Here is a 20,424-nt window from a genome sequence, read left to right as displayed (position 1 = left end):
CTAAAATTCTAAAATTGAGGTATATACTTATGCTATCTCACTTAAATATGATATCTCTGCGAAATTTTAGATAAATATCATATCCTAGGCCAAATGTTCCCGAACTACTTGTACATGCGACCCACCTAGCAGAATCGCAAATTGCTTGCGATCCTCCCACATTGCCTTTTAGATTAAAAAATAAGTTCGCGTTAGATTGAACAAACCATTATTAATTGCTTCATATCCCATCATTATATTACTTTGAATGGATTGGAAGTGATTTGGAATTCGAACGGATTTGGATTAGATTTAGGTTGGATTTGATTGGAATGGATTTGAATTGGATATGGATTGGATTTGGATTAGATTTTGGTTGGATTTGGATTGTATTTGAATTGAATTTGATTTAGATTTGGATTAGAATTGCATTTGATTGGATTTGGATTTGGAACGGATTTAGATTAGATTTGGATTGGATTTGGATTAGATTGGGGGCAGCAGGGACTTTGTCCAAGGGCTTGACGATCCCTCCCCAGGCCATCTGCGAGTTGTGGCGCCTGCCTAGGATGTGGTGGGGTTTGACAGTGGGCCCTGTTAAACCTCTATAAAAAGCTGCATGTATCCGCAAGTAGGCTCCGCCAAAGCGACCGTGTGCCGCTCAAAGCGCACAAGCCCAAGTCCTGGTGTTAGGTGGGACGCTAAACAGCCCTGACACGACGGCCCTCCGGCGAGACAGGAGGTTTGCGCAGGCCCAATAAGCCGCCTGGAAAACCAATAATTACGAACAATATAAGAGATAATGCGACTCGATATAATCGGCAAAGACCTAGGCGACGAATAAAGGATCACGATTGGAAGCTTGGAACATGGAACTGCAAGTCGCTAGGTTTCGCAGGTTGCGACAGGATGATCTACGATGAATTACATCCCCGCAACTTCGACGTCGTGGCGCTGCAGGAGATTTGCTGGACAGGACAGAAGGTGTGGAAAAGCGGGCATCGGGCGGCTACCTTCTACCAAAGCTGTGGCACCACCAACGAGCTGGGAACCGGCTTCATAGTGCTGGGAAAGATGCGCCAACGCGTGATTGGGTGGCAGCCAATCAACGCAAGGATGTGCAAGCTGAGGATTAAAGGCCGTTTCTTCAACTATAGCATCATCAACGTGCACTGCCCACACGAAGGGAGACCCGACGACGAGAAAGAAGCGTTCTACGCACAGCTGGAGCAGACATACGATGGATGCCCACTGCGGGACGTCAAAATCGTCATCGGTGACATGAACGCGCAGGTAGGAAGGGAGGAAATGTATAGACCGGTCATCGGACCGGATAGTCTGCACACCGTATCGAATGACAACGGCCAACGATGCATAAACTTCGCAGCCTCCCGCGGAATGGTAGTCCGAAGCACCTTCTTTCCCCGCAAAAATATCCACAAGGCCACATGGAGATCACCTAACCAAGAAACGGAAAACCAAATCGACCACGTTCTAATCGACGGTAAATTCTTCTCCGACATCACGAACGTCCGCACTTACCGCAGTGCGAATATTGAATCCGACCACTACCTCGTTGCAGTTTGCCTGCGCTCAAAACTCTCGACGGTGTACAACACGCGTCGAAGTCGGACGCCGCGGCTTAATATTGGGCGGCTACAAGACGGTAGACTAGCCCAAGAATACGCGCAGCAGCTGGAAGTGGCACTCCCAACGGAAGAGCAGCTAGGCGCAGCGTCTCTTGAAGATGGCTGGAGAGATATTCGATCCGCCATTGGTAGCACCGCAACCGCTGCACTTGGCACGGTGCCCCCGGATCGGAGAAACGACTGGTATGACGGCGAATGTGAGCAGTTAGTAGAAGAGAAGAATGCAGCATGGGCGAGATTGCTGCAACACCGCACGAGAGCGAATGAGGCACGATATAAACAGGCGCGGAACAGACAAAACTCGATTTTCCGGAGGAAAAGCGTCAGCAGGAAGATCGAGACCGTGAAGAGACGGAGCAACTGTACCGCACTAATAACACACGAAAGTTCTATGAGAAGTTGAACCGTTCACGTAAGGGCCACGTGCCACAGCCCGATATGTGTAAGGACATAAACGGGAACCTTCTTACGAACGAGCGTGAGGTGATCCAAAGGTGGCAGCAGCACTACGAAGAGCACCTGAATGGCGATGTGGCAGACGAAGATGGCGGTATGGTGATGGACCTAGGGAACGCGCGCAGGACATAATTCTACCAGCCCCGGATCTCCAGGAAATCCAGGAGAAGATTGGCTGGCTGAAGAACAACAAAGCCCTGGGATTGACCAACTACCAGGAGAGCTATTTAAACACGGTGGTGAGGCACTGGCTAGAGCGCTGCACTGGGTCATTACCAAGATTTGGGAGGAGGAAGTTTTGCCGCAGGAGTGGATGGAAGGTGTCGTGTGTCCCATCTACAAAAAGGGCGATAAGCTGGATTGTAGCAACTACCGCGCAATCACATTGCTGAACGCCGCCTACAAGGTACTCTCCCAAATTTTATGCCGTCGACTAGCACCAATTGCAAGGGAGTTCGTGGGGCAGTACCAGGCGGGATTTATGGGTGAACGCTCTACCACAGACCAGGTGTTCGCCATTCGCCAAGTACTGCAGAAGTGCCGCGAATACAACGTGCCCACACATCATCTATTCATCGACTTCAAAGCCGCATATGATACAATCGATCGGGACCAGCTATGGCAGCTAATGCACGAAAACGGATTTCCGGATAAACTGACACGGTTGATCAAAGCGACGATGGATCGAGTGATGTGCGTAGTTCGAGTTTCAGGGGCATTCTCGAGTCCCTTCGAAACCCGCAGAGGGTTATGGCAAGGTGATGGTCTTTCGTGTCTGCTATTCAACATCGCTTTGGAAGGGGTAATACGAAGAGCAGGGATTAACACGAGTGGCACAATTTTCAATAAGTCCGTCCAGCTATTTGGCTTCGCCGACGACATAGATATTATGGCACGTAACTTTGAGAAGATGGAGGAAGCCTACATCAGACTGAAGAGGGAAGCCAAGCGGATTGGACTAGTCATCAACACGTCGAAGACGAAGTATATGATAGGTAGAGATTCAAGAGAAGACAATGTGAGCCACCCACCGCGAGTTGGCATCGGTGGTGAAGAAATCGAGGTGGTATAAGAATTTGTGTGGGCTCACTGGTCACTGCCGAAAATAATACCAGCAGAGAAATTCGGAGACGTATAGTGGCTGGAAATCGTGCATACTTTGACTCCGCAAGACGCTTCGATCGAATAGAGTTCGCCGCCGTACCAAACTGACCATCTACAAAACGCTCATTAGACCGGTAGTCCTCTACGGACACGAGACCTGGACGATGCTCGTGGAGGACCAACGCGCACTCGGAGTTTTCGAAAGGAAAGTGCTGCGTACCATCTATGGTGGGGTGCAGATGGCGGACGGTACATGGAGGAGGCGAATGAACCACGAGTTGCATCAGCTGTTGGGAGAACCATCCATCGTTCACACCGCGAAAATCGGACGACTGCGGTGGGCCGGGCACGTAGCCAGAATGTCGGACAATAACCCGGTGAAAATGGTTCTTGACAACGATCCGACGGGCACAAGAAGGCGAGGTGCGCAGCGGGCAAGGTGGATCGATCAGGTGGAAGATGACTTGCGGACCCTCCGTAGACTGCGTGGCTGGCGACGTGTTGCCATGGACCGAGCCGAATGGAGAAGACTCTTACATACCGCACAGGCCACCTCGGCCTTAGTCTGAATAAATAATAATAATTGGATTAGATTTTGATTGGAGTGGATTTTGAATGGATTTGGAATGGATGTGGAACGGATATGGATTGAAAGTGGAATGGATTTGGATTGAATTTGGGATTGGATATAGATTGGTTTAGGATTGGATGTTGATTGGAATTGGATTGAATGTGGCTTGGATTTTTATTGGAATTGGAATGAATTGTTTGGATTTCATTGTATTTGACAAAATCTCAAAATTTACTGTTCTTCATTCACTACATAGATCCAAATCTAATGGCTGTGATAGATTTGTGGGACAAAATAGGGACAAAAGAATGAATCAAGAATCGTCTGTCGCCACCCATCATTGATCAGCCCACGACCTCCCTGGGAGTCGCGACCCACATTTTGGGAACACATGTTCTAAGCGATTGTTAGCAAGTTCAACATCTATATGTTAAAGGTCAGCCTGCTGGTATTACTATATATGAAGCTGATAGTTGGATTTAATGGACGGTATAAGATATTTAGATTATTGCTACAATATAAAATGTTTCTGTGAGATCAATTACCAATTTAGTTTAACATTCAAATGATGCAACCTATTGACTTGCATTTCTAGGAACTTTTTTCAAATAGGCGTAACTGTATTTGACCTTGAAATTTGAAACGACTCCTACTCTCTCCATTCAGCATATTTCGTTGAACTGACGTTACTACCTGATCGATTGCAATCTATTCTTCCTGTTGAGTGCATTAGTAGTCCAAAATAATTTAAATTAAACGCACAATCGCAATTCCAAAAATGAAGGTCAGAATCAATTACGCCCATTTGAAAAAAGTTTCTAGATTTCGTTGTTCTGTGATTGAAAACCACGATGATCAGACAAGTTTATTTTGGAGTTCAGTTTTCAAAGGAAACCATCGGTTTTCAAAAGCAATATGTTCATCTTCGTCTCGCGCAAATAACTTTAAAAAATCAATGCGTTCTATGCTATAGGATCTTTTTTGCCTTCTTTTTAATGAGAGAAGATGGGAAATTGAGTATATATTGTATCAATGGTGATTCTTAAGAAAATGTGCACAGTAAAAAAAAAATTTTTTTTGCCTTTAAAAATATCATTTTTGTCACAAAACTCAAATATCTCAAAACCCTATCTTTTTCGAACGTAATTTTTTAGGGAAAACGGTCCATTACATTAGCTATCTACCATAAAAATTTGGTGATGGTAAACTAATAAACAAAAAAGTTATGACATTTCAAACATTTCACAATTTTCACATTTAGTAAAAAAAAATTTTTTTCTGTGTAAGTTATTTCGAGATTTGCAGTTTGATGCAGATTTTATTGTTAAGGGACGTGATTTAAACAAGTTGTTTTCATGATATTTTGATTTAATTATTCATAGCATCTATAAGAAACTTAGACACGATCCAGTGTTGTGATCAAAAGTATTGATAGTGTCATAATTTTCATTGCACGTGACTGGCGAAAAATTCTTTTAATAGTGTTGAAACCTGTTGATAATAACGTTGATAGAAACATATCAGAAATGTTATTTTTAAGACAAAAGCTGCAAAATCAAAGATTTATATACACGTGTACGTCTATAGTTTACCTGCAAAAAATATACCTCTTAGAGAATAGACTTTATGATCGGGAGGAAACGGGTATCTTCAACAACAACAAATGCATGATAGGTACATACCATGACAATGCTCACGAAAAAGCAAAAAAATTACTACTACTAAGGTTGTTAAAGATCTTATAGTAATTTTTTTCTTCAGTCAAGCAAATGACACCAAACTAGTCAGTAAAAACTTAAAAGTGTTTGATGGAAAAAAGTGTTCAAAAGAGTTACGAAATCTCACCGAAAGCACCATAGATAAACTGAAAGCGACTGGTTATGCTCCAATGTCCACATTGAATACAAATTTACGCATTTGCACGTCCTGCCGTCTAAACGTTGACAAAAGAGCAATCTGTATACATCGGTTGAGCAGAGCGCAGGAAGTTCGAAAACGACAGCAACTGAGGAATTGCCAGATGTATCGACAACAACTGAGGAATTACCAGAAGTATTAAGTGCTGAGAGCCTTGCCACCGTACCATCAGCGAAATCTGTTTCAACAAATTAATCGGAAGATGAGTGTATCCAAAAGGTCAACATCGAACGCTTTAACGAGGGCATAGCTGGGATAAAAGTGACTTCGATTAAATGGAGTAAGATGGACTACGTTTATTACCCGGAGAAAAAATACCGTGAAATAAACGAAGCTGTACGAAGAAACCTCTTCAAATTAGGACCTGATGATGTGGAAAATACAGACTACGATGAGGTAATTATAAATATGAAGGAAAGGTTCTCGAATGCAGCCACGACAAGGAAAGAAAAATTATTGATTTTGTCGATGCTGCCAAGTTCGTGGTCTATTCAGGATGCCATTGATGAGTTCAAAACCAATAGAAATACAGTAAAAGAGGCAAAACAATTGAAGAATAACTGTCTTTCAACCAAAAATACTAGGTCTAGTACTGCATTAACAGATGAGACAAAAGAAATAGTAGTTCAATATTTTGAAGATGATGAAGTAAGTCGAGCTATGCCTGGTCAAAAGATTATGTATCAGTAAAAAAGATGGAAAGCGTCAAGCAATCCAAAAACGATTAATGATGACGATTTTGAAAGAAGCGTACACACGCTTCAAGGAAATTCACGATAATATTAAAATAGGTTTTTCCTCATTTGCAAGCCTTCGGCCAAGGCAATGTAAGCTTCTTTCCAATTCAGGAACACATAATGTGTGTGTGCACAACCCATGAGAATATTAATCTTATTTTACATAGTTTGAAAAGAATCAATTTAACAAAGGATATTAAAATGTTAACTGGTAGTCTTTTGTGTGAAAATACAACATCAAATTGCTATCTACGATCTTGTTCGGATTGTCCAGATTCTTCATCATTGGAAAATACTTTATTCGCTGAGTTTGAAGAAAAATATATTGATCAGTTATCATTTGAGCAATGGGTGACCACGGATAGGTGTGACATAGAAACTATTGTAAAACCTGTAGATGAGTTTGTGTCATATTTTTGCTTGAAATTAGAAAGTTTAATCCCTCACGATTTCATTAAAACAGAACAATCCAGCTTTTTAAAAATACGAAAAATACATTACAAAATGGTGAATTTTTAGTCATTTGTGATTTTTCTGAAAATTACAGCTTTGTATTGCAAGATGAAGTGCAGTCCCATCACTGGAACGTACAACAAGCTACAATTCATCCATTCGTTATTTATTTTAATGGAAGTACGCAAATTGAACACTTAAGTTTTATTATAATTTCCAAAGATTTAAGACGCGATTCAGTATCCGTAAACTTGTTCATTGAAAAATGATTAACTTTTTACGCGTTGATAAGCATAAAGAAGTCAAAAGATATATTTCATGTCTGATGGAGCAGCGTCGCAGTACAAAAATCGTAAGAATTTTTCGAGCCTATGTCAATTTAAATCAATGTACGGAATTGATGCAGAATGGCATTTTTGCTACATCACATGGCAAAGGTCCTTGTGATGCTATTGGAGGAACAATAAAGCGCATGGCCACAAGAGCAAGTTTAGCCAAAGAACGTGAGCATCCAATTAAAACTGCGAAAGAACTTTTTGATTGGGCAAATCGTAGAAAAGAAAAAGATTTAACCAAATTATCATTTTGTTTTACTACTACTGAAGAGTACGAAATAAAGGCTTCAGAGCTCAGCGAGCAATTTAATAACGCGAAAACGATCCAAGGAACCCAAAAATTTCACTGTTTCATTCCATTGTCGGAAAATAAAATTAAAGCAAAACTATACTCAAACTGTGCTGATAATAATTCAAAAGTGTTCGATATTTTAAAAATTGAATAAAATAAATAAAAATAAGTATTAATAAACTGTTTTCATGATATCATAACCCATACCAAAATTCAAACCCAAAACTCTTAGAGTTTCTATAACAACATTGTGTAACTGCCACATTTAATTTAATACTTAGGATAATATTAATTCATTTTTATTTATTTATACATATAATATTTATACATATAATATACATAATATCGATGAATACATAAATATGGAATATCATACAAACAACTTGTTTAACTCACGCAAGGCCCTTAACAATAAAATCAGCATCAAATCTGCGATTCTTGAAAAAAAATACACGGAAATTTTTTTGTTTACTATATGTGAAAATTGTGAAATGTTTGAAATGTCATAACTTTTTTGTTTATTAGTTTACCATCACCAAATTTTTATGGTAGATAGCTAATATAATGGACCGTTTTCCCTAAAAAATTACGTTCGAAAAAAGATAGGGTTTTGAGATATTTGAGTTTTTGTGACAAAAATGATATTTTTAAGGCAAAAAAAATTTTTTTTACTGTGCACATTTTCTTAAGAATCACCATTTAGTTGTCTAACTTTGCTGAAAAAATCATAACAATCGAACATTCCGTTTTTGCTGTGCAGCTTTTTAAATATTTTTGAACCATTTTCACATACACCCTTTTGAAAAGTTAGTCGTGACTCAATATGAAGATTTGATATCGAAAAATGACGATTTAGATGAAATTGAAAAACTGTGCAAAGTTTCAACTCAATAGAAAATCATGAATTAAAAATTTTCTTAAATTTTGATGCTGTTGCTTGGAATCGCTCATTAACCCCTCAGCGTGTCGACCAGTGCGCAGCAAGGCATGACTCGGCCTCTTCTGGTCAGACCTTCGTGGCGTGCACACGCACCCACGGAGAGCTGCTGTCATAACAATTCGCTCCGGCCATTCGGGGCCACACAACTTTTATTTCAATTCAAAGGATTACCACTAAAAAAGTCGTTTTTAAATTCACCATTGATGTGGAAAGTGAATATTTTGAGCAATTAAATAATTGTGTGACAACGAAAACGATTTAAAAGTTTTAATTAAAGCAAAAATCTGCTACTTTCACTTGGCCTTGAGTTTTAACGTACATGGGGCAATTTGAGCAATATTTCCGATAGAGCCACTCTATCTGTTTTTTAAATTGTTGTCTAGTGAAAAATAACATCAACACTCATTTCATTTCATTTTTCATTTATTTAGTCTACACCTAAACAGATAACACTGAATCAACAATTTGACGCCACAATACACGGTTCGAGGCCGCATCTCTCCATCCTCGAATACGCCCCACGCTCGTCAAGTCGTTTTGCACCTGGTCTGCCCATTTCGCTCGCTGCGCTCCACGCCGTCTCATATCTGCCGGATTGGCATTCTTGTAACATGTCCTGCCCGGCTTTAGCTACCTTCTGGATCTTCTTGCACACCGCCAAAGATGGTCCTAAGCACCCGTCTCTCGAATACTCCGGGTGCTTGCAAGTCCTCCTCGAGCATTGTCCATGATTCATGTCCGTAGAGGACAACCGGTCTTATTAGCGTCTTGTACATGACACATCAACACTCATATATCATATAGCTCTGGATCAAATGCAGTTGATATCTTTGGTTTCGTTGTTAAGAAGTATTGTACAGTTGATTACCAAATGTGTATTTTACTTTCTGGATATTATCTCCCGCATGAAAAAAGGCAATGGTTATAACTATGCGAAATTTTCCTTAATAGTGCAAATAATCTATTTATTCTACAATAGGTCACAAGGTTTTAGCTAGTGATTTGTTATTTTCAAACTTCGCATCAGATTTACAGATTTTCAAATAAATAAAGTGCTTAAGACATAAATTGGCAATTTCGTTCTATTACAAATTTATAACACTGCGCATCTTACTTACTTACTTATGGATCCTGTACACCTCCGGTGGTGCAAAGGGACGACTTGAAAGATCTCCATCCTGAGCGTTGCCCGGCTATCGCTTTAACCTGTTGCCAGGTTAGATTTCGGTCGACTTCTTTTATTTCATTATTGAGGCTTCGCCGCCATGAGCCTCTGGGTCTGCCTCTGCTGCGATGTCCCGCTGGGTTCCAGTCTAATTCTTGTTTACAGATTTCGTTTCCGCCCCTACGTAGAGTGTGGCCGACCCAGTCCCACTTCCGATTCCGAATTTCTGTTGTTATCGGCCTCTGGTGACAACGACGATGGAGCTCGTTGTTTGAGATCCAGTTGTGAGGCCACCAGACCCGAATTATATACCGCAGGCATCTGTTAATGAACACCTGCAGCCGTTGAGTGTTCTCCTCTGATACACACCATGTTTCGCTAGCGTATAACAGCACAGATTTCACGTTAGAGTTGAAAATTCGTATTTTGGTGCGTTCACTTATCTGCCTATTTTTCCAGCTGTTTCTTAAACTCGCGAAGGCAGCTCTTGCATTCTTGATCCGTGCGCCTATGTTGATCTTGGTACCGCCGTCTGACGCCATTTGGCTACCAAGATATTGGAAGCTTTCAACATTCTCCACTGGTTGCCCGGCTACTGTGAAACTGGAAGGAGTCACCGTGTTTACATCCAACGATTTGGTTTTGTTGACGTTGATGACTAAACCTGCCAAGGAGGAGCGCTCGGCAAGGTCGTTGAGCTTACTCTGCATATCAGAGCGCCGTTGCGCGAGGAGTGCAACGTCATCAGCCAATTCGAAGTCGTTTAGGTGCTCCATGGTTATAGGCTGCCATAACAGCCCGCGGTTTGGTTCACGGTCAATCGCATCTACCAGAATCTCGTCGATTACGATGAGGAACAGTAGCGGTGATAGAATACATCCTTGTCTCACACCAGCTACGACACGGATAGGGTCAGACAGAACCCCATTGTGCAGCACTCTACACGAAAAGGCCTCGAACTTTTCTGCTGGTGATATTGATTTTCTCATACTCGTGACCTGCTTCTGGATACGAGTACCAACCAAACATTCTGACGAAGTTCTTGTACAATTTAGGGTGATTGCTGGGTAGCTCTTGCAATAATTTGACGTAGCACCCATCTGTTTCTCGCTTCTCGACCCAGTCATGAACCCAAACTCTGCGTGGTTGGAAATCGTCCTCATCCTCCAATAGCAAATAGCTACAGGCAAAAGTGGCCGCAACTGAAGATGCCATCGATTCCATTTTCAGAATAATTTATAGAATTGATTTGAAAATGTATCACTTTATCCAGTTTCTCGCTACAAAGCAAGACCATGCTGAGGGTGGCTGGGTTCGATGCTCGGTGCCGGTCTAGGCAATTTTTGGATTGAAAATGGTCTCGACTTCCCTGGGCATAAAAGTATCATCGTGCTAACCTCATGATAACCGTGTAAGTGCTCAATGTGTGGGGATGTAGTGCCAATAAGAAGAAGAAGAAGAACCACCTTAGCAAAACAACAATGTCTAATGCGAGTTTGACGACAAACAGTGTACTGCCTTTTGAATAACACTGGACAAATAATCAAACAAATTTTCAAACACAATATTTGACAAATAGATTATTTTCAAATATTTGCTCATCGTGTACTGGCACATGTCAAATAATCAGCAAACGTCAAATTTTGTTAAAACAGGCAATGACAAATATTTGTCGATTAGACTGACAGTGTACTGAATGCTTTAGTAAACAACGCACCGCTCAAACGTCAATGATGAGCTCGGTGCATTGGACCATGGTCACAGTAGGAGGAAACAATGATGTTATCGATCATTTAGTAATTTGCTCTCGATCATTTAGTAGTTTGTCAATAACTCATTCCAGAGCCTGAATTTCAAAATGTGTTGTATGGTGGGCTTCTAGTGCGAAGGATTTTCTACAACTCTGCCTAATGGTTGGAAAGATCGAAGGAAGAAGAAGAAGAAGAAGAAGACGAGAGACGAAGGAGAAGAAGGTAGGGAGAAGGAATAAAGAAGAAGAAGAAGAAGAAGAAGAAGAAGAAGGAAGATGATAGAGGAGAGACAACAATGAGTAAGGAAGAAGAAAGCTATAAGGAAAAATTTCATAATTTTTCAATTCTCCCTTCTCACTTCTCATTTCGCACTTCTAACTTCACAATACTCACTTCTAACTTTTCATTTCTCACTTCTAAGTTCGCCCTTCTCAATTCTCACTTCTCGCTTCTCACTTCTCACTTCATATTTATAACTTCCCACTTCTCACTTCTCATTTCTCACTTATCACTTGTCACTTATCATTTATCACTTCTCACTTCTCATTTTTCACTCATTTTTTAAAAGCCACTCCACTTGTATGGAGACCCATATAGAAGTGGTGGCTTTAAACTTATTTCTGTTGTGTCTAGCTAAATTAGGTCATCGATATTTAAGAGTGTTTATTCGAAGAACGCACCCCAGAACTGTCAATTAGAAGTCATTATAAAATAATCTGAAAAGAAGAAGTTTTCGAGGTTGAATAAATGTGAGGCAGTGGTCTCTTACCAATTTGGACTTCATCGAAGCAACTTGTGATTTTATTGTGTGCTATATCTTGATCCCGAATCTACCATTTTACATTGGACCCCGGACTTAAAAATTTCCACCTGAGACATCGTTTTCAGTACACATGCATACGAATAACAATAATTAACCCTTTATAAGGCAGACGAATCTAAACAATAAATTAACAAAAACAACAATAGGACACAATGTTGACATGGTATTAAACTCAAATGTATGTTTGTTATACATTAAACAGTTCAGAAACATTGAAAAATTGGTGGCAATATAGTTGCCACTGCCCGGCAAGCGGGAAAACAGGCAACAACAAAAATAAATAAAAGATTTTTAAAAATTAGGTTTTACGTTAAACCAGTCAAATTAAGGCACGTTACATTTTTTGGTGAAGAGTCCTAGTCGGAAAACGCATTATAAGCGAAAACAAAATTTTTTTGAGCTTTTGTTCCCAAGGGACCCTTGGGAAAAAAAAACCCAATTTCGTCAAAAATCCAAAAACCAAATATTTAGAAAGGCAAAGCTTTTTTCACGCTAATCACGTAATAATCTAACACAGGAGATTCAAAATAATTAATACCAACGGGAAAAAATATATCTTTGTCGTTTTTTTAACGAATTATAACTGAAAATCCTTCTTCCACTCAAAACTTACGATCTGTTCGTAAAAAACGGTTCTCAAATTGACATTTCAATTTTTTTATGGCTCAAATTCATCTGGGGTGTTACTAGGAAGCAAATAAAGCCACTATGTGGGAAATAATAAGCAGAGCTCTTGTTAATAAATATAAAAAAACATAATTTGTTGGTGGCAATATAGTTGCCACTGCCTTATAAAGGGTTAATTGAAAATTGAGATTATTCTGAGCTGGGATCTCAAAAATTTCCTTAATCTAATCGCTCGAAATCGAGATATTGATCCTCAAACATGACCATTTTGTATGTAAAACCAGCGGTGGTGTTATAACGATTTCCATGGGTGTAATTTCTTATTAGTTTTTACTCACTTTTCTTTACCCAAATCGAATCTAAGATTTTTTCAACCATTCGGCCAAATGGCCCGTTCGGCCAAATCGTCCGACACCTAATTTCCTTACAAATTTCAATCGCGATGCGGAGCGCAAGGAAGTCGAGTCAATTACGAAACACTGAAGACGGCCTTACTGCTGAGGTCGAAATACGTATCTGTCAAGTTACAATCAAGTGGTGGAATTAAATGGTTTAGTACGAACTCATTTTATGAAAGGGAAGACATTCCACTAAAAAATCCAAATAATTTTCTTATCCTGTTTAACAGTTTCGTATTTCAAAATGGGCTGATCGGACTGTGGGATCAGAAGTAATGGCCAAAACACATTTTGACGCCTAAAAGGCATACTACCGCAGAAGTTCAGAGAAAGACACGAAGACGAATGAGATGGAAAATTCAAATGATAGAACTCATGAAATAGACAGTCTATCTTGCGGTCCGAGAGGGAAGCAATGTAACAAAACAAGGGGAAAATGTTTTTTCCCTCAGTAAAAAAATAACGTTACATTCCAACTTGCAACAAGTTACATTCTTTGTTATGGCACGAGAAAGGCAAATCATTGCTATGTGGATAATTCTGGGTTTTTAATAAATAGTGGCGACGAATTCTGTCAGCTCCATTGCAGCAAATCCATATTATATTACCATCTAATGTCATCAACAACAAACTACTCACCTTCTGACTACCCTTATGATTGATGACGCGTTGATCAGTTTTCCGCACCATGACCACCCGGGACAATGAGCCGCAGTCATGCGAAGAGCCAGCCGTCGCCAACTGCGTGATGTCCTTGATGGATCTCGTCGGTCTGGGAAGCGAAAAGAAAATCGAAATGGAAATGAACACATTTTGTCAATAGAAATTGGACGAAAAACGTTTCCTAGGCAGAAGTTGCAGGTTTGACGTATTCATGACCATTCGTATGGTTTGACAGTTCACATTTGAGTAATAAAACAGCATTAGCTCTGAAACGTAAAGAAAAATGAGTGTTTCAAAGCAACACACTAGGAGTTAACTTTCTGAATGGCGAAAGGCATCCAAGGATCGATTTCTCAAAATTAGGCACCATCCTCGAAAATATTTGGTAGGCGTAGTTTTCTTGAAACGTTCCTAACTTTGAGAAATCCCGCGTTAGATGCCTTTCGCCATACACATTTCTGGCGGTGAACTCATGCTGACTATTTGCGCATATACTATACTGCCGTCATACGAGCTCGAGCTCGGTGGTCTAGTGGCTACCGCTTCTGCCTTATAAGCAGGAGGTCGTGGGTTCAATTCCAGGCTCGTCCCTTTCCTACTTTGTATTTCTATCTTAGTTCTTTCTGTGTTTCACGTTCTACCAAAACGATTCCTACTGTTATAACCTTCCACGCAATCCCAAAACCTCCCGTGGCACCTATGAGAGTTCGTAGAGTTCTCTGCTTCTTTCTTAAGTAGGTGTCCAACAAACCACCCTTCCTCAGCATTCGCAAGGACGTGGCCAGGACAGATCACGACTATTGGAGAGTGCATCGCTTCCATCTAAGAGATAGTGATTAGTCCCAAATCAATATCTGTGGTAACGGATGAAAATGATGCTACTCTCATACAATAGTCTTGGCTTGTACCACCTACGAATTTGTGCGAATTGCTCAATGCTAATGCTAATGCTAATATACTATACTGCCGTCATACGTATATTTGTCCCATGTTTGTTGGAATTTCCTATGCTTCCTATCAGCCACTGCCAATAATTCATTGATCGGAATTCAGCGAAACCTTTTCGATTGACTTGTAATATGGGAACTGTTCCGTTTTCCATCTCACTGAACATATATTCATCTCATTGCAGAACAAAGAAATACAGCACTAATCTCGTCGATTATTTGTGCTAACAAGCGTGCTCACAAAATCACAAAAATAATAAACAAACCAAATTCCTCTTCATTGCTTTGTTTTTGATGGGATGGAAATGGAAAGGAGTTATGGTATGACGGCGAATGTGAGCAGTTAGTAGAAGAGAAGAATGCAGCATGGGCGAGATTGCTGCAACACCGCACGAGGGCGAATGAGGCACGATATAAACAGGCGCGGAACAGACAAAACTCGATTTTCCGGAGGAAAAAGCGTCAGCAGGAAGATCGAGACCGTGAAGAGACGGAGCAACTGTACCGCACTAATAACACACGAAAGTTCTATGAGAAGTTGAACCGTTCACGTAAGGGCCACGTGCCACAGCCTGATATGTGCAAGGACATAAACGGGAACCTTCTTACGAACGAGCGTGAGGTGATCCAAAGGTGGCAGCAGCACTACGAAGAGCACCTGAATGGCAATGTGGCAGACGAAGATGGCGGTATGGTGATGGACCTAGGGGAACGCGCGCAGGACATAATTCTACCGGCCCCGGATCTCCAGGAAATCCAGGAGGAGATTGGCCGGCTGAAGAACAACAAACTACCAGGAGAGCTATTTAAACACGGTGGTGAGGCACTGGCTAGATCGCTGCACTGGGTCATTACCAAGATTTGGGAGGAGGAAGTTTTGCCGCAGGAGTGGATGGAAGGTGTCGTGTGTCCCATCTACAAAAAGGGCGATAAGCTGGATTGTAGCAACTACCGCGCAATCACATTGCTGAACGCCGCCTACAAGGTACTCTCCCAAATTTTATGCCGACGACTAGCACCAATTGCAAGGGAGTTCGTGGGGCAGTACCAGGCGGGTTTTATGGGCGAACGCTCCACCACGGACCAGGTGTTCGCCATTCGCCAAGTACTGCAGAAGTGCCGCGAATACAACGTGCCTACACATCATCTATTCATCGACTTCAAAGCCGCATATGATACAATCGATCGGGACCAGCTATGGCAGCTAATGCACGAAAACGGATTTCCGGATAAACTGACACGGTTGATCAAAGCGACGATGGATCGGGTGATGTGCGTAGTTCGAGTTTCAGGGGCATTCTCGAGTCCCTTCGAAACCCGCAGAGGGTTACGGCAAGGTGATGGTCTTTCGTGTCTGCTATTCAACATCGCTTTGGAAGGGTAATACGAAGAGCAGGGATTAACACGAGTGGCACAATTATCAATAAGTCCGTCCAGTTATTTGGCTTCGCCGACGACATAGATATTATGGCACGTAACTTTGAGAAGATGGAGGAAGCCTACATCAGACTGAAGAGGGAAGCCAAGCGGATCGGACTAGTCATCAACACGTCGAAGACGAAGTACATGATAGGAAGAGGTTCAAGAGAAGACAATGTGAGCCACCCACCGCGAGTTGGCATCGGTGGTGATGAAATCGAGGTGGTAGAAGAATTTGTGTACTTGGGCTCACTGGTGACTGCCGAAAATGATACCAGCAGAGAAATTCGGAGGCGTATAGTGGCTGGAAATCGTGCATACTTTGGACTCCGCAAGACGTTTCGATCGAATAGAGTTCGCCGCCGTACCAAACTGACCATTTACAAAACGCTCATTAGACCGGTAGTCCTCTACGGACACGAGACCTGGACGATGCTCGTGGAGGACCAACGCGCACTCGGAGTTTTCGAAAGGAAAGTGCTGCGTACCATCTATGGTGGGGTGCAGATGGCGGACGGTACATGGAGGAGGCGAATGAACCACGAGTTGCATCAGCTGTTGGGAGAACCATCCATCGTTCACACCGCGAAAATCGGACGACTGCGGTGGGCCGGGCACGTAGCCAGAATGTCGGACAATAACCCGGTGAAAATGGTTCTCGACAACGATCCGACGGGCACAAGAAGGCGAGGTGCGCAGCGGGCAAGGTGGATCGATCAGGTGGAAGATGACTTGCGGACCCTCCGTAGACTGCGTGGCTGGCGACGTGTTGCCATGGACCGAGCCGAATGGAGAAGACTCTTACATACCGCACAGGCCACTTCGGCCTTAGTCTGAATAAATAATAAATAATTATGGTATGAAGTGCCGAACCGTTCCCCTATATTATTGGTGGTGAAGGGTTGTTTAGCCGAAACCCATTCGACCGAAAGCCATTTCGCCGAATGACACTAGGCCGAAAGTTGTTTGGCCGAACAGACCAGAAAGTCATTTGGCCGAATGGGTCATTTGACCGAAGGGTCGTTTGGCCGAAATGGTCGTTTGGCCGAAAGGATCATTTGGCCGAAATGTTCATTTGGCCGAAAGAATCGTTTGGCCGCAAGGGTCAGTTGGCCGAAAGGGTCATTTGGCCGAAAGGGTCATTTGGCCGAAATGGTCGTTTGGCAGAAAGGGTCATTTGGCCAATAGGTCATTTGAAAAGTGAAAAACTAGAAGTAAGAAGAGAGACGTCTCACTTCTCACTCCTTATTTCTTACTTCTCACTGTAAAAAAAAGTAGCGCGAAGTGAGTAGAGATACGTTTCACTACTCACTTTGCGCTTCTCATATTTTACAGCGAGAAGTGATAAATGAGGAGCGAAAAATGAGACGTCTCACTCACTTCTAAGAGTGAGACGTCTCACTTCTCACTCCTCATTTCTCACTTCTTACTGTGATAAATGTGTAGTGCGAAGTGGATAGTGAGACGTCTCACTACTCACTTCGCAATACTCACGGTTTACACCAAGAAGTGAGAAATGTGGTGTGCTAAGTGAGACGTCTTACTTGGCCGAAAGGCTTATTTAGCCGAGACGTCTCACTTCGCACTACTCACTTTTCACAGTGAGAAGCGCGAAGTGAGTAGTGAGACGTCTCACTCTTCATTTCTCACTTCTTACTGTGAAAAGTGAGTGGTGCGAAGTGGGTAGCGAGACTTCTCACTTTTTACAGTGAGAAGAGAAAAATGAAGAGTGAGAAGAGAAAAAGGAAGAGTGAGAAGTTAGACGTTTCACTTCTTGTTCCTAATTTCTCACTTTTCAAATGACCTATTCGGCCAAATTACCCTTTCGGCCAAATGACCCTTGCGGCTTAATGATCTTTACGGCCAAATGACCTTTTTGGCTAAATTACCCTTTCGATCTAATGACCCCACTGGCGGCGCCAGCTATTGTTATTTGGTGGGGCACCATTTGGCGCAAGTCCAATAGCCTATTAGAAAAATAGTGTGATTGCAGCGTCTCCCACCTCTGTCTCCGCCAGTGAATGACCCTTTCGGCCAAACGACCCTTCCGGTCAAATGACCCTTTCGGCCAAATGTCCCTTTCGGCCAAAAGACCGTTTCGCCCCAACGACCGTCTTGCCAAATGACCCTTTCTGCCAAATGACTTTCGGCCAGATGGGTTTCGGCCTAATGGTTTATTCGGCCTAGTTGCATTCGGCGAAATGATTTTCGGCACCATTTTTTTTAACCAGTTCATTTATTTTGGTAGGATCAGTCGTGTGACACTTTGCGGAGCCGCTCGTGCGAATGAAGCCTCGACTTAAGTCCTCACCTCTGGACCACGCTCGCGCAGAAACTTTAGGAACTATGGAAAAAAGCCACCATTCAAGTTCATTGTGTGACCAAATCATTTGCTAATTTTGAAGAGTACTCTGACGGACTAATGGGAAAAACTCGTTGTTCGAGATTTGTCTATCATAAACTTCACCTTCCTGTGCGCTCATTGCCATAGATTAGGCAATGGGATGGGACCCATACAAAGGTAATCTTGAATGATCTTTCGACCAAATCACGAATCTGCACTCTTATAGTTGTAAGAAAGTAAGATGCGTGCTTAACAGGTTTCATCGACCGGAGTGCCTCGATAGAACTAAGACTATTCGCGAAGATGAAATAATGGTCTACGGGCTGATCGGAAATTATCCCCAAAGCGAAGTGAATTGCAACATAAACCGATATACATAAAAAAACGAGATGATTGAAATGAAAAATGCGCTTTACGAGACGAGCCAGTCTCGCTAATGACGACAAAAAAATGCGCTTTAAACAAATCCGTAGATTTCCGCGGAAATTTCCGTAGTTTCCATCTACGGATCCGTAGATCCGTAGAAAGCATTCAATTCCGTAAATCTACTGTAATTTCCGTAGATCTGGTTCTGGTATCGCTGGGTCTGAGCTTGACGATCGACTGGCAAATAGCTCACACAACCTCACTTGATTAGTACAGTTGCTGATGAAGAATGTGTATTTATACAGACATTTGGTTTTGCATACAGACATCATAAAGATTCTAAACAGAACCCTGTTGGGCTTTTAATTTTGTATTACAAAGCGAATCCTGTTGAGATTTCGTACGGAATTTTATAAGATTTCCTATCGGAATTATTTTGAGCTTTTGAGTGAAGTCTTTTAGGCTTCTGAGCGGAAATCTTTTTAAATTCGGAACAGAACCCTTTCAGGATTCCACAGAGATTTTTTTATATCTTTCGGAAGCCCGAAAAGATTCCATTCTGAATCCCAAAATAATTCCATTCGGAAGCCCAAATGATTCTGCTCGAAAGCCGAAAGAGTTTCTGAACAAAATTATTTTGGACTTTCGAAATGAATCTTTCTGTGCTTCCGAAAGAAATATTTTTGGGCTTCCAAACGGAATCCTTTTGGACTTTCGAAAGGAATAGTTTTGGACTTCCGATTGGATCCTTTTATGCTTCTGAAAGGAATTCTGTTGGGATTCCAAAACAGAACTCTTGGAGCTACCGAACCGAATTCTTTTGGACTTCCAAACGCAATTCTTTTGGGCTTTTGAACGGATTTTCAGTTAGAATATTGCATATTATTGTTCGGTCCGTTCCATTAATGGCTGTCGAACTCACTTTTGCTTTGTATATTTTAAGTGTGATCTGTTTCGTTATGTAAACACTCAGTAAATCAAATAGTACATGAATATATAATGTTTAAAAATAGTGCGGTTTTGCAGAAAAATAAAGTATAAAATATTCGTGATTTTCAAATTACTTATGTCCGATTTGTACAGAATTCAGATGTGTAATTGTAAGATTACCTTCAATTGTTAGAAATTCACAATCATTCATTTAACGTAGCCTTTATGCTATTTTAAATTCTCTCTTAGAACTAATACGATGTATATAAGATGTAGATTTTCTAAGTAGCCTAAACGATGGCCATTATTCTGCACTCCGAACTATATATCTACTGTAAAACTTTACGTCAAATGATTCGAATAACTCAAGTGAGAAATTAAATTTAGAATTGATCCGTCCATAAAATCGTTTGATTTTTGTAAACTAGTCTTATCTTTTTTGTTTTCCATTTCAAACAAATCCCTCTCTCACTCTTACTGATCTAATCTGCCTATTCTACGTGTGTGCTATCTAAAACAAAATAGCAAAAATGTTGTAAATTTGAATAACACTCCTTT

General features: G+C 41.5%; 1 protein-coding gene across 10 annotated transcripts in view; it reads right to left on the bottom strand.

Annotated features, from left to right (window-relative positions):
* The window catches only part of LOC134218091 (uncharacterized), a 136,212-nt gene that overhangs the window by 8,390 nt on the left and 107,398 nt on the right, over positions 1-20,424 (bottom strand). For all 10 annotated transcript variants that reach the window (XM_062696963.1, XM_062696960.1, XM_062696961.1 and 7 more), the window contains exon 3: positions 13,837-13,969. In XM_062696963.1, coding sequence (XP_062552947.1) covers positions 13,837-13,969 — 133 coding nt within the window. The remainder of the gene's footprint in view (positions 1-13,836; positions 13,970-20,424) is intronic.

Source organism: Armigeres subalbatus, chromosome 2, assembly GCF_024139115.2.
Source record: "Armigeres subalbatus isolate Guangzhou_Male chromosome 2, GZ_Asu_2, whole genome shotgun sequence".
In the NCBI taxonomy this organism is placed as follows: Eukaryota; Metazoa; Arthropoda; class Insecta; order Diptera; family Culicidae; genus Armigeres; species Armigeres subalbatus.
The sequence above is the reverse complement of the archived record's forward strand: the minus strand, read 5'-3'. Positions and strand labels throughout refer to the sequence as shown.